Source organism: Galendromus occidentalis, unplaced genomic scaffold (genome assembly GCF_000255335.2).
Source record: "Galendromus occidentalis unplaced genomic scaffold, Mocc_1.1 scf7180000077190, whole genome shotgun sequence".
Classification (NCBI taxonomy): Eukaryota; Metazoa; Arthropoda; class Arachnida; order Mesostigmata; family Phytoseiidae; genus Galendromus; species Galendromus occidentalis.
Window position 1 is genome coordinate 79688 of NW_003805178.1, and position 17040 is coordinate 96727.

Genomic DNA, 17040 nt, shown 5'->3' on the forward strand with positions numbered 1-17040 from the left:
TTCCCGGTAAAAAAGACGAGGACATGGAGTGTTTGGATTGGGGACAACTTTCCGATAGCCAACAAGAGGACGACTCGCCCACGAGCCTGGTATTGGGAAAAACCGCTGTTCTAGAACTTCGACTGAAACGGAAAACTCTTTAACATTTCTCTCGAATTTTCGCCTCCAGAGGCGAAATTCGGTGAGATCTTTAAAGTGCTCCATTCTCGTAACTGTAGTTACTCCTGGGTGGACTATCCGAAACGGTTGTCGACACGAGGGAATCAATCGATGACACTAACAACAATAATTGTAGGTGACGATTCTTGAGAAGCGTCCAAAAACGGTCCTAGGATCTAGATGAGGTCGAGGAGCGGAGAAACGCTCAATCAAGAGGGCTATCAATCGAAGAATGAATCCTCTTCTGGGTCTGAATCCTTTGGCCGTGGAGCATCACTACTGAAGAGGTCCAGTCCTAGAACTAGGAGGAGGGCAATTAGGCTAGGGCTCAGAGAAATTCAGCATACGTCCAGTGAACACCGTCGAATCAGGCGCGTATTCAGAGGGGGAGGGGGGAAATCCTGGGTACGCGCCTGCGTCGAATGGGCAGACCCACCTCTCTTTGCCACAATATTCGGCACGTGATGTTTGACGTTATTTGTTATCAACTCTCTGACGTGGTGTGCTGAAATCCGATCCGACGCGTACGCGACCGGGCTGGAGCCGTTCGAGGAGGCGGATGCTCCCTCGCGCCTACAAAGAATGGAACCTTGATCCTCTCTTGTATTCTGCTGCCTTATTTCTAGCTCAGCTGAGCCAACCCAACGGGAGAGTGGCGGTCAGAATTGAAGTGGAACCCTCCAGATTTCCAGAGGCAGCCGAGTTATCTTGTGCAGTGAAGGTCTTTTCTTTATAGACAAGATTTTATTGCGCGAGACTGAGACAACGAGGTCAATATAATCGCCCCGAGTGCGCTCTATCTGTCGTAAATCCAGTCGTATTTATAACTGCGGATTCAATGTGAAGCTTGCGACTGCCTCAAGTGTATTGGCTTTACTCATTGAACGTGACCTCCATGGAAAATAATGGACGAGATATTCACTCACAGTTTTGTCATTTGATGGTTTTCAGCTTTGGATAAGAGTGGCACGTGGCGGCTATCTCCATCGGCGAGGATTCCTGAATTGTTAATGGGTGTCGTGTTGGTCTGCATCGATGTCCTGCGACTCGGTGGTGGTAATGGTAATGCAGTTGGCTTAGGCGAGTCCTCCATCTTCTTGCCCATCAGTAAGGAATATTCTGCACGTAGATCTTTGCCTGTTCAAACAACAAGGAGTCGCATCGAATCGCACATGATCGATAATATGTTAGGCTCTGGATAAAGGGGGCGTCAAGCGGAGAGACCGAGGTCGATTCGCGGCTCCAGGAAAGCCGTGTTGCGGTCGGGAGACCTCTCCTGGCTGTTTTGGAGTTTGGAGCAGAACTCCCCAGGGAATCTTACCATCGTCCTTCGAGCAGTTGAGTTCCACCGACGATGACGGTGTATCTGACCGAGAGGAGGTCTCGCTCTCTTTCCGGGTACTTCCATTGACATCTTTCGAATTCCGCCTCGCTTTCTCCTTCGCAGCGGCCTGCGAAAGAAGATTGTTTATACAGCTGCTCCCTCTACCCACACTCTGTTGTGTGACAGCACCGAGCACTCTTCGCAAGGACAACTCTCGACCTGTCCGACAAGCGTTCTGTCCCGGGAAGAATAATTCGCCAACACACAAAGCGGAAAGCCTGCGAGGGGAGGCAGAACCTCGCAGACGCAAGTAGTGGGAATTGATGTAAAACGAAACCTGATGTATGACGCACCTCGTTTCGCAAAGTGCTTTCCTGATTGGCATTGAGGAGAACCTGGACAGAATTTCTCCTCTTCGATTCGACTGGGGCCGAAATCGATTCCTCAGCCGGTTCTGTTGTTTTGGGCGGAGAAAGTGATTTCACTTGTTCTCGCAACGGTGGACTCGATTCCGAGTTCCCACTCTCCGTCGCGCCATGAATTCCGGAGATCAAAACTTGTGAAGTTTTCTTGATGTTCAATTCCTCAAGATTCGGTGTGTGGATGTCCTTTAATAGTAGAGAAGAAGGAAATTAAACATCTGACGTCCACGATTCCATTTATTTCGCTTCTATGTAGACTCGAGAGCCAGGTAGTTACCCTTTGGAAACGTTTTATGTTGATGTTCGGGTTGCTTGTGGATGGGAGATAGCAGGAGTAATGGCTGACGAACTCCGTGGCATCCATTTTGGCATTAGCGAGCTGCCGCTGGAGTATTTCGCGCTGGAGCTCGGTTTGCAGCTCAGCGGCTAGTGCGTTCAGCTTCATCTCCTTTTCGGCCTCGGCTAGACGGCGGGACCTAATGGTCCTGGGGCTTAGGACAGTTGGGACCACCTCGTTTTCAAAAATAGATGCGTGTCTCGACGTTCTGGTGGCAGCCTGGAACCGATCGAATCCCGCATAATCCCATGATCTATTGAGTATTCAGAAATCCCGAAATGCGGAGACGCGTAGCTCGAAATCGATGGATTCCGTGACGGACTCATTCCGGCACGAATTTCCGAACTATTTTGACGGAGCCAGACGCGGGGCATACCTACAGGCGAAATTCGTTTCGGTCTCGCACGCTCAAAGTTGGTGACGAAAAACCCCATGACCCTCATCGCATGAATCCTTCAACAGCGCCGGATCGCGCTGAACCCTTCCATCTCTGCGGCTCGCTGTCCTGAACCCCTCATTGTCCAGCTTAAACGCTATTCAGGTCACATCAGGTTCATGGAATAGGCCGGGCAGGACAGGCCGACGCATAATTGCCAGGAAGAGCTCAACGGAAACACAACGCTTCTAACGATGTCACAACGAATAGGCTTTCGAGACTCGCGCGAGGCGCAAATTCTAATAATCATGGAGCCGGCTAATGGACAACATGTTTTGCAAATTATATAGGAAGGTGAATCGCGTAAAACTAACCGTTGGGTCATGGCTGCTAATTTTGAGTTTTCCATCATCGTCTGCTTTCGTTATTGTACTTTCTTCCTTTTGTTGCTCGTCGCTTGTAGGTCCTGCCACACTGCCCCGTCGCCCCGAGCTCACCGTAATTTTCAATGGTTGCTGCTCTGCTCCTGCTCCCGAATCCTTTCTGTCGCTCCCGTCCCCGACACGCGCTTGATTGTCGCTGGAAGCACACAGGAGGGAACGGGTTAGATATAATTTCCGGGAGAAGTTTCCTCTTTCCGTTCATTGACATGATGTCGTCCATCAGAGAACTCTGAATATTCGGGTCTAAATTGAAACGGAGCGTGAAAATCGAATCCCAACAGACGGCTCTGGCAATGCATCAGGCCATTGCGAGACCTACGGAACACTTTTGGATTAGCTCTTGACTCGGTTTTCAGACGAACATCACGTAAGCATGAATTTTCGCTTCACACCGGAGGCACTCACCTCATGGCTTCGGACTTCTCTTCCCATGATTTTTGCCACGAACTTTTGATGTTCTCCGCGCTTTGCTCGGATGTCCTGTTGCTTCGGCTGCCGTTGCTGTCAGCCGCCATGTCAGCCATGGCGAGAGTTTGCTTTTGGTCTGGGCTGTTTCCTCCACCTTGGTCCATGAGCTCCCGCCTCCGTTCCACCTCTCTCTGGATCGACTTCACCTTTGAAGCAATCGATCCGGACATGAGCGCTGCGTTCCCAAACTCCGGATCTCCCCATGGATCTTCCGTCGGGCACGACGTTCGGTTGGGACGTTTAGCGAGAAGTCGTGACTCTGTTCGCAGTATATCTGCCGGCTGAAGCATCGACATCTCTTCTATGGGGAGGGGGGCACGGGCACGGAGTGATAGTGAACGAGCGATACGCGGAGAGTCAACAATGCCGCTCCGCAAAGTTGCCAACAATCGCATGGAATGTTTTGGAATGATATCTCGTGCAACAAAGGTTTCATATCGAGAATGGCTCACTTTCAACAGCGCCATTTTAGCTCGGCACTTATTCTCCGATGAGTTGTGACCCGAGCCTTCCCCTGAGCCCGATAAAATGAACCGATAGAGCGATCCCCGAGAATATTCATCAATGTCGATGAATGGCAGCCTACGATGGCTCCAGGACAAGCATGGACTTTCAACACGCGAACCGAGCACGTCCGTACTTTTCTACGTGCCATCCTCGTCGCGGATGATATCGATCCCTCCCTCTTCCGGGTCTTTCCCATTCAAATATTCAAATTCCAACAGAACTAATCTAGAGAGAAGAGGAAGATCCGCTCGGTATTTATTCTCCTTACGTCGATTTCAGTGCCTTCCTCCAGGATGACTGACTGGCTCTTCTGGGGGGCGCGATAGTCGACTGGCATCAATGGAAGAGCAGAGGCTGGATGTTTCTCACGCTCAACCATAGCCGAACTCGATCTCCGAGGTATGAACGAAGGTCTCCGTTGACTCGGGGCGTTCCGGGAAGGGCCGAGGGTATCGGTTCGCTGCCGGGAGACAGAGAATCTATCAGAATCTCGCTTGATGATTGTTCAGGTGAAAAATTAGTTTATGAGTCATCGATCATTCTGAGAAATCATATGACTTGTTTAAAGGAATGTGTATTGACTCGGATCATCAGATGATGCGCAAATGGTAAGACTGGGGTTCGCACAGGAGCTTGATCGTGACAATCCGTGGCTGACCTACCCTGTTTTTCAGAATGCCAGGTCCTGGCTGAATCACATTGTGCTTGGGTGTATGCTGCCCGCTCTTCGGCACTTCACGGTGTATCATCTCTCCCTCGGAAAGATTCGTTGCATTTTCCTGATTCTGGCCTGAATCAGTTGCCTGATTGCTTGAACTCGCGGCTTTTTGAATTTCTTCGAGTTCAGAAGTCGTTCGATAAAATTCGTCTTCGTCCTTCACGTAGGTGAGAGATGCAGGCTCGGATGTCTATGAAATTATTGAAACATGAATTGGATGATATCCGATCGGATCCCGATTTTTTGGAGACTTCGCGCAGAAAAATAAAGCTCTCGATTCGATGAAGAAGGGAGGGGGACGACTCGATATGTCGACGAATCGAGAATCAATTCCCAATGGGATAACCACGTGGGAAAACTCACCGCTTGCTCCGTCTTGTCAGTAGATTGCTGTCTTTGCTCATCATCTCCGCTCTGTTCGGTCGCGGACGCTGAATGCTCGTCGGATGCGTCGGTTTTCTCCGGTTTTTCCTCGCGTTCGGATCGCCCCTTCACTTTACGCGTGTTGTCCTTGCTCTGTCTCCTGTTTCTCGAGGCTGGTTCCGGTCGTTTCTTCTCGTCGCGTTTCTTGGTAGACTCTCCTGCGTCAGAGTCAATTTTTCGCCGACACCTTTCCTCTCTCCTCTGATTCGCTTGTTCGAGCTGCTCGAGCTTCTTTTCTTCACGTTTCCGTTGATGCTCCTGGTATTCACGCCGAATTCGATCCATGTTTTCGTTGCGCTGTCGCTCCGCAGCCTCGAGCTGTTCCTTTCGTCTTTGGGCTTGTCTCCTCTCTTCAATTTGTCGCCTTTCTCTGGCCTCGTGCTCTTTCCGAATCTCCTCAACTTCTCTCTTCAGGGCGTCCTGCTCATCCCTGCGCTGTTGCTCTTCACGTATGGCTCTTTGGCGCAGATCGTCACGTTCTTGACGGATTTCTTCGAGGCGTTCCTGCTCTTCGCGGAGCTTCTCTTCCATTTTCTGCCGACAGCGCTCTTTCTCCTCGGCCTCCTGTCTTCGAGAAACTTCACGGTCCCTCACCTCCATCTCGAGTCTCTCGATCTCACGATCGATTTCGTTGACTTTCCGATCGATTTCTCTGAGATCGTCGTTCATTTCCTCTTCGCGATCATCGTCCTCCATCGATCCATCTCGATTCTTCTGCGTGGATTCTTCAGCAGATTTCCGCTCCTCCTCATCGGACGGGGCGTGAGATTTTCCAATGCCTTCGAATTCGTTCCGACAGAGCCCCTCTGAAATTCGCAGGAGTGGAAACAGGGTCAATGGTGTGTTCGTCTCACATGAAGAAGATTGAAGAAGCCTGGACATGCCGTATCCTCCGGTGCCGAAAATCGGACTTCACGTATTTTGAGGAGTAAGTGAGAAGACCTCCGGAGAATGGTCGGTTCTCTGATGCATGAACCAGTCGTGAGCGTCGGACATCGCAAATTAGGAGAAATCACTCTCTGAGTGGAGATATCTCGCTTCCTGAGCAGGTTTCCGGGGCTCATGACTATGATCGTGGAGACGGATATGAGATTGCAATACCCAAAGATAGACTGAAAGGCTCCGATCTCCCATTTCCCCTCTCCTCTGGCAGTGCCACACGGTGGCATTCGTTATTTTCTTCAGAATTGCTTTTCTTGCTACCTCTTGGGGATCTACAAGGAGAGTTGAGTTTTCCTGCGCTTAAGAGAATGCACAATTTTGTGTACGGAAAGCGAGCATAACATAGCTTCTAGTCACGTCCAGGTTCGCTCCGCGAGAACGGGCCGCGATTCTTAGAGCTCGGAAGGGCTGAAAGAGAGCTACGTAGGGATCTGAGCCTTCGAGGGTGATCTGCAGTCGAAAGCAAAACGCATATTCATTCTCATATTAGCCTCATTATTATCTCAACGAGCAAGCCCGAGAAGACGAGCTTCTGGACCCGTGCGAGGGTTGGAATGTCTTGTCGACTCATAGTTGCAGCTCGGAAACTCCGAAGAAATCGAAGCCGAACAAAGAACACGCGAATGATTTTGCATACCGCTAAACTTTTTTTTGTGAAGCATCAGCTCACTAACTTCGCGAGCCCGCCACAGATGACATCAGATCCGGCTGAGTAGGGGTCAGTAGCGGAAAGATGATCTGGATCGGGGTTGACAGAATCCGAGATCGACGACGCGACACTAAGGTAAATAAGTAGGAAATCGAAACTTAGCTAGCTACCTTGACTCTTGACGGGCTCTTTCTCGGAATCTTTCTTCTCTTCCTGATTGTCTTGATTCTCTTTGAGCCTCGTTTGTGTTCTGGGACGACCGAAGGGATCGTAGTTGTTCAAACTTTCAAGGACGTCTTTGGATCGTTGGAGGAGAACGTCGTTGTTCTGCTCGCGGGGCATCCAAGGCGGAGTGTCGAGTCCGAACAGAACGGGATCAGGTACATACGACGGCTCAACGTATTGACTCGTCTGTAGTGGATACAAATGGAAATGCAGGTTTAGGATAAAATTACCGGACTCCTTCAACATCAAAATGGGGGCTCGTCTGTAGAATCCGCTTGCTACGATGCAGAATACAATCCTCAGTGTGCAATGTTTACCTTGAAATCGTACGGATAATGCTCGCACTTGAATTCTGGGTCGTTGAGATATTGTTGACGCAACATTTCAGCAAAGCGTCTCTGCAAGAGGCAAGCAGCATAAGATATGCAGTTGTTCGCATAATCGATTTCTGTGACAATCTCGAATTACGAGAGCGTTCGACATGAGAATATCCACTGGAATCACTTCCAGGGAGCGCGATTCTCCTTTATGCGGAAACAACAATATACCCTTAGCTGCGATAGCCGCTCGGTTCGGTGGTAAAGCAAGTTGGTCCGCTGCTCGATGTCCTCGAGTTTCCGTAGCAGTCTCTCATTCCGGACAGCGTTCCTCTCTTCTTCCATCAGAAGCGTTCGCCAGTAATCATACAGCGTCTGCTGCGCAGCGGTTGTGTCGATGGCGGCCATCTGCAAACATTAAGGATACATGTGGTCAGTCGGAAATTATCGCGACATTCACGATTATTTATCAATCTGCGAACTTCGAGCCGCAGATCCCATCCTCTGATTGAGTTCAGTCGATGGACGACTCCACGGATCCCGGTGGAGTCTCGTATTTCGCTTTCTTAGGATTCTGAGAGCCCCACGGGGGGTCCCGGGGGGCATAGGGGCGACTCTCTTCCCTGAATAGCCTACTGAGTGTAATCACCGCGGGCTGACCATGATATTCGATCATGGCTTCCCGAGAAGCTTCCTACCGACTTTCTGACATTCGACAATGCAATCCTGGGATATCGAGAGGTCGGGAATCGCGCTCAAAGCAATCAGACAAGAACGGATTTGGACAAAGTGAATTCTTTCCCGGAAGAGAGCCTGGTATGGAATGAAACCTCTAGGATTCCCTCGAGTTTCCTCGAGCACAGCGAAAAGATTCCAAACGCTGGCTGATTTATCCTAGAATTCCCAGCCTCCCGAGCAGAGAAGAAAAGCTATCGTGGTTGAAGCCGGACTCGGTTAAAACTAGCGGTCAGGTCGAGCTGATGCAACCCGATTCCGTATCCTGGAATATGGAGCATCGTTAGGAAGAACCCGCGCCTTGATGCATCACCCCGGTATTCAATCGGTGGATTTCTCCATCAGAGCTGGATTGTGTCTGTCTATGATCACTCGCGTCGATTATCATATGCGATCGGAGACTCCCGTGGTCCTGAGATTATTAGAGTGACCAGAAATCTGTTTTTATGCATTCTGATTACGCAAGAGGGGATGTGTGACGTAGGTTTTCCCGCCTCGGAGTGCTTGCCCGATGACCTTCTTAGCCCCGGCCGGAAAGCTTCGATATTTGCCGCTCATCCTGGTCAGCCGGGAAGTATCGTTCAACGCTGGAAGTCATTCTCATAAAAGGATGGGAAATTGTACCTCGATCACGTCCCCCTCGATTCGCGGCTCTAGAATGAACATGAGACATGAGTAGTCACCATTCTGATTCCCTCAGCTCAGTTCCCGGGGGGTCAGTCGAAACGGGAGATTCCATCGGCGGATAGGGGGAGAATGGCTCGCGTACCCCTAGGACTCCCAAACCTCATGAATGGAGCAGGACTGTGAGCCGCGTCAGATGACATCAGAACCCGCGGAGTAGGAGCCATAAGTGGGAAGAAGATCTGACTTGGGGCTGACGGAACCCGAGCTCGTTGTCGCGGCACTTGGGTGAACAAGTAGGCTCTCGCCGAAGCAGAGTCTGATGATTGAGGTCCCCAGCCTCTTGAGCATGAATGCCAGTCTATAGAAAGTTTTCGAACGAAACGTTTCCGCATCCGGTTCTATGACGGACCTGCGCGTCTCGGAGGAATTTTTCCCCCGGCGGCACGGCGGTAATCGCTGCATATGAACGGATTTCCAGCTCTTCGCTGATATCAGTCGAAAACGCCAGGGTAGAGGTTCGTCCAGCGGTCCCCATGACTGATGACCTCTCGGGCTCTGCATCCTTGAACCTTCCGGGCACATGAAGTGCAATCGTAAAATCGACCTTGACTGCATTTCTCTCTTGGAGCTGGATAGAAAACCCCCTCAGCCCGACGATTCTGGGGCTTATCTGCTCGATCACTTTCTCGTCCGCCTTCCTTTTCGTGTAACGATCTACTTCACACGAGATAGAGAGATCCTGACCTGAAAAATAGATCTGTGGCCCTGGGGGAGGGGGGAGGGCTCAGAAGTTCTCTGGGGGTTTCATAAATCACAAACTCTAAATTCTGGTGCATCCGAAGCGAAATAGCGTGATCGGAAGGCTTGCATGAGCAGGCGGAGTTTTTGCCCACGAGATCCTCATAACAGGCTGAACGCGTCACGACCTCTGTTAACACAGGTCGGAACATTGACATCCTGTATACTCGAGGACTCATCTAGCCCACGTCATGCGCTCTCGTGATCAACGAGTGCTCACCAGCTGACTTCCATTCAGATAACGCCCGAACGAGTAGAGTATTCCGAGCTGGGGATCGACTTTCCTCAACGGTCGGTTGGTTTTTGAGAAAATCGATCGAATCTGTCAAATATTGTCGAAATTGTGCAAATGGAGCCGGGCAGTACCAACTTGAACCGCACGTTCGACCTCCACCTTGAGGCGTCCCTCGAGGCCTTCGAAGGACGTTCGAAGGTCATAAACTCAAGAGTTTCAAGTGTCGAGTAGTAGTCACTGTATGCCATAGCAATGAGCTCTCATGCCCCACCCTCGCAAGTCTGGGACGCCAACAGGCTCAACTACGGGGATTGGGAACATGGAGAGCCTGCCCTGACCTCTATCTCGCCACTCGGATACGATATTGTCGAAAACAGCTCTTCGAGGGTACGGCTTCTGTCTAGTCGAAGCTGCTGCATGTTGACACGGTCGGTTCTCGGCACAACGTGTCCCTGACCATAAATAATTTAATCTCGGGCCAGGCTACTTGCGAGCCACACGGCCTACTTGGTTCACAGAGCGCCGGAGTTGAATAAACCGCAACATTCCGCTGACTGCATAGGCATGCATCTCTCTGAGAAACCAAGAATATTTTTTGACATTGATCACCTTCATTGTATCTTGTCGGAGAAGGATACGATGACGAGGGAAGCACCAGGGTTCATCATGACTCCTCATCCGATCGACCACGTGCTCTGTCAAATCGAATTCAATCAAGTTCGGTCAAGTTTCCTCAAGGCTCTTTCGGATCCAATCCCCATCCTCGGAATGGCGCGATGACGCGGCGCCACAGCTCGAGAACGGTCGAGCTGGTGACATTCCCATTCTCGGGAATGCACTTCGGTATTGCTCGAGAACAGAATCGCAAGTGTTCGAAAAGAAAACGTGAGCGCTTCTCCGAGTGCCTGAAAATCTGATCATTGCCCGACTACTTCTTCCGTCGACTTTGTCGCTCGTCAGCCGCCTGGGTGAAATTCAGATGGCTGCGACGGAGCTGCCAAGCTAATATTGTGTCTGCGATGCGGTGGAAATCTGGCCGAGGAACGGATTCCCGCACGGGACTCCCTTCGAGTACTTCTTCCAAATGCGGATGGATTCAGCCCCGCAGAAGCGAGCTTTTGTACGACTCCAAAGCGTTCGAGGTCGCTGAATGGACTCTAATGAGAGCTCCATGCAGCTAGCTGCTTTTTTTCCCCATCGAGACCGACCGGGGAAAGTTTCATTGTTCTCGCCAGATTCGATGCGTCTTGCCTGCAGTGATGGTGCGAATAAGCTAAGCAAGTCGTTCGTTCGCCAGAAGCATCGAGCCCTATGAGGAGGAATTCGTCCTCAGATTCCACCATCGATGGAATGCTCAAGCGCAGAAGAGAGCCGCAATAGCGTCTGAGACTACGGGACGTACTCCGGTATAGAAGAATATTGCGTCGTGGAACGACATCCGTCGAAAACTTCAAGCCCTGTGATTCCTGCGGTCTTGTATCCATGGTATCATTCCAGGATAGGTCGAGACCTTTCGGATCGTCACGCTTGGTGTCTGCGCACTTTCAGAGGAAATAATCCGATCTGGCAGCGATGGAGCTCGGACGAACCTCCATCGCGAGGAAAAGGTCCGTCTCTCGCTGGATGACTGCGTGGGTGACAGGCGACAGCCGCTGAGCGAGACGCCACCGGAGCGCAACGATCGGAGACATTCTACCGGCACTAATATCTGCGCTTGGTTTATCCGAGAAAATTGGTTTATCGGTCCACTCGCTGCGGGGAATTCCAAAGTCGGTCCCGCGCCTCAGATCGGGAACATTCCAGAGGCGACGCCACATGTCCTGCGCAGCAAGTGCCGTCAGGACCGACGATCAGGTGAATATTCTCCCACGAGCCCCGATGTTCCTGATGGCCTCTCATAATAACTGAGACAATAAATATTCGAGAAAGCGGTGAGCGAAGAGGGGGAAGGGAATTCATTTCCAATTCTTCGGCGATTCGTTCTCGTAACTCGATTCCGCCTCAGCGAGACCATGAAATACCCAGAGGGAACCCAGTTCTCAGCAAACGCAGCAAGCCGTATAGAGTGCTCTCCTTTCCCATCTTCGAGACTGATCTCTCTCGAGAACTAGGTAGGTGAAGATCAGCCTTCTCTGCAACGCCAGGACTTCTCCGCGAGTGTCTGCTCCCAGCTGTCTCATGTAGCTCAGCTGCTTCTGGGTATAGATTCCAATCTGGGCGCGTGCAGGGACCAAAGGTGCCCGAATTTAAGGTTCGAACTCGCTTGCGAGGCCTCTTTCACTGGAGCCCAGATTGCCCCAGCTTACGAAAAATGCTCTTCGGTTGGAATTCGAGAGGATTTTGCGGAAGTCTCGCTGAAATAGGCAATCTCTTCCTGCCCGTCCCTGTCCGAGCCAGAACATTGAAAACCAGCTCGTTAATTCCTCGGACGCCGGCCCATCCAATCTAGGAGCTCAAGTTTGGTGCCGCATTTTTCAACTCCTGCTGGGAGGCATGAGCAGGAGGTTGGAGAGTGGGAAGCAAGAGGCTGATGGATACCCTACGTGTTAGAATCTCTCGCGCAAGTCCAACAAAGTCTTGGGATCGCTCAAGCGGTTCTTTTGACCCACTGAACCCGGAAGGTAACAAGCAGTCCATGTTAATGTATGCGGAGCTGACGTGAACTGGGTCATCTTTCGTCCACTCGCAGTTCAAGCAGGACAGAGTTCACTTGTGATCCGCACAGGCACTGGATCACTCCGCTGAGCATCTAGCGGCGGAGCATCAATTTTATTTTCTGACGGGTGATAGAAATTCCAAAAGGAAGCGCGTCCTGTTCTCCAGCGTTCCACGACCATTGCACCTGGTTCCATATTACCGCTGATGATTCAGCAAGTGGTACAGTTAATGCAGAATTCGGCTGATGTAAACTTGTTCCCCCTATGTCGGAGTCTAACTCTTCCGATGAGATTTACTCGTTTCGGTACACCGGACATTTCGTGAACATGGTGATTCCTATAACTATTTCATTGGTATCGATGGGTTCCTCCTTTTGCAGCTGAACCCCTGGGAAACCCCGAATCGGCCAGCAGATGACGTAGTCGAGGGAAACCCCGTATCTGAGGCGGATTAGTCGGTAGATGTTTATGCCAGGACAGAATCATCGACCGGAACCGTTTAATTCGACCGCAACGAAACTTGCCGGACTGACAACACGCACGTACTGATGACCCGAATCGCTGTGGAATCGCTCTTGACATCTCTGGGGATCACGCGCGAAACTCAGCCCGGTCCCGCTGGCGCATTGGAAGCTTCGTGGAGGCCGGGTCGAGATGTTCGCGGAAACGCGGATGACTCCTCTGGAGTCTAGACAATCGAAGCTCTGATACTAGACCTCCGCCTCCGGATCTGCCCCTAATGCTTCGAATCGGGACTCATTCGTCGGAAAGCGTAAGCGACTTTCTTCAGTCGATCATGTCTGCGCTGGCTCGTTCTCGTGCGGTACGACTCAGTCTCGGAAACCGTGATCCTCAGATGAGTGTCGTCTTTGTCTCAGAACGATGGACTGAATTTCGGTATTAAATCATCAGCGAGGTAATCGGGGTCATTCTACGCTCGGAGGACATTTTATTGCCCCGCTCGAGCTTGTTGCGTTGACCCGTTCCATCACTCCGATATTCGAGGCCCAGTTTCGAGCGCGCTGATTTTTCTGGCAGTTTTTTCTGCAGGACATCGACATAGTTCGGCATGCATGCGCAATCTCCTCATCGAGTCCCCCTGCGATGAGTGCGAAGAGACTTGGGAAGTGTCGGATGAAACAGAGGGTGTAGTATTAGCGAGTCTCGATGAGAGGCAACCCATTTAAGTCCCTCGGAGGTTTCGAAGCTCTCCCTTAATGACAGCGTCCACTTACACGAGATCGCCGCATTTGCGGGATAGCCGCGAATTCACGCACAAAAAAGTCAAGGGACGGTCACCCGGCCCGAATCCCGCTCACGACGGTGTTCTAGAGCTCATTACTTTTCCGCTAATTAGCGGAGTGGTGGAGAAAATCGCATACCAGAAGTTTCCCCACATCCCCGTTACCATGGATATGGACGATGAACGATGGAAGAGTATTCGAGGACTTGGGTTCGGGAGAGGATACGTATCGGTTAAAATTTTCGTTCTTGTCCAGGTATCCTCCCAAAACCCCGGTGGTTCACGTCATAGTCGAGCTGCAAACGACGAATCACCGTCATCCTTCTCGGTTAGGCACGGGTCAGACACATCTCTCAGGGAGGAGTTCCGCAGCCGCCTCTCACTCAGTCAGAGTACGAGGGAACGAGCCTATGATGAGTTTTCGGCAAGACTTTCTCCTGACCGGGATCGATTTGAAGCCGGGAGCATCGTCTCGATTTGAATCCCATTTGCCTCATCCATCGCAAACAACCGGATTCTTCTCCGAGAACTCGGAATTCTCCATGACATTCTGACAATCAGAACTTGCAAATATGATGCGTTCGCAAAAACCACACGCTCGACTTCAAAAGTCCGCAGAGGAGCGATCGCATACGTTCGGGAGATTCCGACCCGCTACGTTACCGGATTTGAAACGACCAAGAAAGAACACAGCGAGTCGAAGGGTCGGGTACTCTTTCGTCTGTTCTGTGAATCTACACATATCCGTCTCAACTTGAGCCTGACTACATCATTGACTCTCAGACATGCACAACTTCTCCGATCCATCCCTAGGCCCGTTTGGATTCGACCGAGCACGAGATCGCTCGCTCACTGTCTGTCTCAGACCGTGGGACATCCAGGGGCGACTCTATCGGCTAATTACTCAATTCAGGAAAAACTCAGGTACCTTTTCGCTGTAGTCCTCTCGTTCGTCGAATATGAGGATCGGCGTTCGCTCACCGCTCGGCGCCTCGGTCCGAACTGAGAGATCTCGGAGAAGCACGAGGACCTGAACGTCTCCATGGATACGACCCAGTACCCAGCACAACAATGCGATGTCGTGCAGAAATCACAGTTTCGAGCTTCCACCGTCCTTGGTTTTGAAGTTTCCACTCGTGAAACGTCGCTTCGTCTCATTCCCGACCGTCGCATATTTGCTCAGATGAAGACATGACGGAGTTTTCAGGGAATGTCCGTATGCGCTCGTGAATAATTGACCTACTTTTCCGGCGAGTCCACTGACTCACCGTCCATCAACTATGCCTCGAACATTGATGTACGGCGAGTGTAAACTCTGCGAATTGAACGCCGAACTCCCCGAATATTCCATTCGAGGGCAAGGGGCATCTTAACATACGTCCGATGTCATACTCCCAAAATCGAAAGATACGGTTTCAACTCCGATTACGATCACGGTGAATAGGAACTCTTTCTGTTCCTCCGAGACCGGTTTTTCGCGTCAAATCGTTCACTCTTGATCACAGTGGTTAGGGGTATCTTCGAGCACTCCGTAAGATTGCTCCGATTCGATTCAAACCAGAGCGGAACCAGACCATACGGTGACCCGAAAACGTCCACATTGTCAATTATCCACAAGCCGGAGCCCGATACAATACATGAATATTTCAGCTAGGCCGATCTAGCGATAATCCTTTTTATGCCCATGGTTAAGCTTCAGCTAGCTGATCGGGTGGAGCAGCTTCGGAAATTCGACAGCCGGACTTCCTCAGACTTGGCCGCCATCTGGGAGCGTTTCTACCGGCTCAAGCGACCAACCGGTTGTCGGTTGCCGGGACGCCCTTCGTTGCGGGCTGTTGTGCGTCAGTGGGAAAAGTAGAGCAGTTTTTTCTGTCGGAAAAATCTCTGTGGTTTGACGCGAGGCCTTTCGCGTCTGCTTGAGGTCTCTGAAGGATCATGGGGTTTCTGGGAAATTCGCGTGATTCGTGCTGCGATCGGCAGAAGACATGTCGAGAGAGACCGTCTCAAATCAATTTAAAAAAAGGGGTCCATGTCTGAAGGGACACTCCTACCTAGTCCCAGGTCCAGCATGGCGACGATGGAAGGAGATGGCGTTCGCACGTCGCTTTCTTCCGTTGAACTCTGTCTGCTAGATTGAAAAACGGCGTTCAATATAAATGTTTGTCAGCTCGTACACGAAACGACAAAACTATTTGCCGTGACCAGGATTCGAACCTGGGTTATTGCGGCCACAACGCAAGGTACTAACCACTATACGATCACGGCTGAGTCCGATGGACGTGAAGTGAAGATTTTCCCAAGATCTCATTGAAATATTCAGGTCGCAAGCATGGGAAACTCGAATCAAATGGAGCACGTGGCTCCGGACCGAGCAGATCTCCCGATGATAAGGACCACACTGTACCGGCAGTAAGTCGGAACAATGATGAGTATCTTCCCTTGGGTTGTAAGACTCCGGGTAGTGATTAGTGATCACCACAGCCTGAGAGTCATACTTTGCAATACTTTGCTCCTAATGGAGACTCACGCTCAGGACCGCAAGCCCCCCCCCCCCTCAGGGAAGCCTGGCTGTGGTCGAACTGTGGGGATCATCGAGCGATCAGAGATCAAGAGAGAGATCGACACTGAGTCGACCGCGACCGCGAGAATACAGCTTCCTTTGTGTGCTCTGTCCGGGCAGAGAAACAAACTCTAGAATGCACCCCAAGAAATCCGTCCAGAAGTCGATGAGACATTCCGGGAGATATTATGGAGCCTGCCTGCCGAAGTTCGCTGACAGTGGGAGTCATATTATAGTGAGCCCATCTCGCCGAGGCGGAGAGGGATAGGATCGCGCGGATTGCTGGAAGTCTCTTGGTCCAATAAATAATTAGGCGGGATCCTCGCTTATGTCAGTCGTGCACATAAGTGCTCCTCGAGGTTTCTCCCTCTGCGATAGTGCTTATTTTCGCTCAGACCCTCGCCTGTATCAAGTGTCAGCTTCGATCTCAAGCCTCAGATAATGAGGGAAAAAATTGGGAGAATTCTTCGCATTCCTAGCCGGAGCGGGGACGCTCATCGCAGCGCGATCACGATTGACCGAGGGGAGTTATTCCCTCGTTCTGGAAAGCCGCATCTGCCGAGTCGTCAAGATCTCCTGATAGAATATTCGGGAGGAAATCCGGTGATCGGGATTGGCTCAGTTCGAGACATCCATGATCGGAAACCTCGATTGATTTCTGCGCCGAAATCCAGTGTCTTTCCGTTGACGAATGAGACAGCCTCACTGCACGTTTCTTCGACGACTTCGGGCGTAGAAGTTCTCTTAATATACGAGCGCTCTCCTGACTCATTTCCGAGGCTATGAATGCACGGACCCACCGAGAAGTGGTTTCGTTACTTAATGTTTCGTAATTTGCGCTTCTTCAAGAGCAGAGAGGGCAAATAACGGATCAA

At 51.0% G+C, this 17040-nt stretch overlaps 1 protein-coding gene and 1 non-coding gene across 2 annotated transcripts; both read right to left on the minus strand.

Moving 5' to 3' along the window:
* Positions 1–380: 380 nt before the first annotated feature.
* LOC100905133 (trichohyalin-like) lies at positions 381–7718 on the minus strand. Its single transcript, XM_029110986.1, has 13 exons — positions 7542–7718; positions 7311–7391; positions 6939–7179; positions 5118–5983; positions 4699–4944; positions 3467–3675; positions 2993–3197; positions 2183–2461; positions 1837–2091; positions 1481–1610; positions 1086–1296; positions 596–732; positions 381–460 (listed from the first exon to the last, which is right to left on the minus strand). The coding sequence occupies exons 1-13, from the start codon at positions 7716–7718 to the stop codon at positions 381–383; spliced, it is 3117 nt and encodes a 1038-aa protein (XP_028966819.1).
* Positions 7719–15798: 8080 nt separating this feature from the next.
* On the minus strand, positions 15799–15870 carry TRNAH-GUG (transfer RNA histidin (anticodon GUG)). Its single transcript has one exon. It is a non-coding gene; the product is annotated as a tRNA-His (tRNA).
* Positions 15871–17040: the final 1170 nt, after the last annotated feature.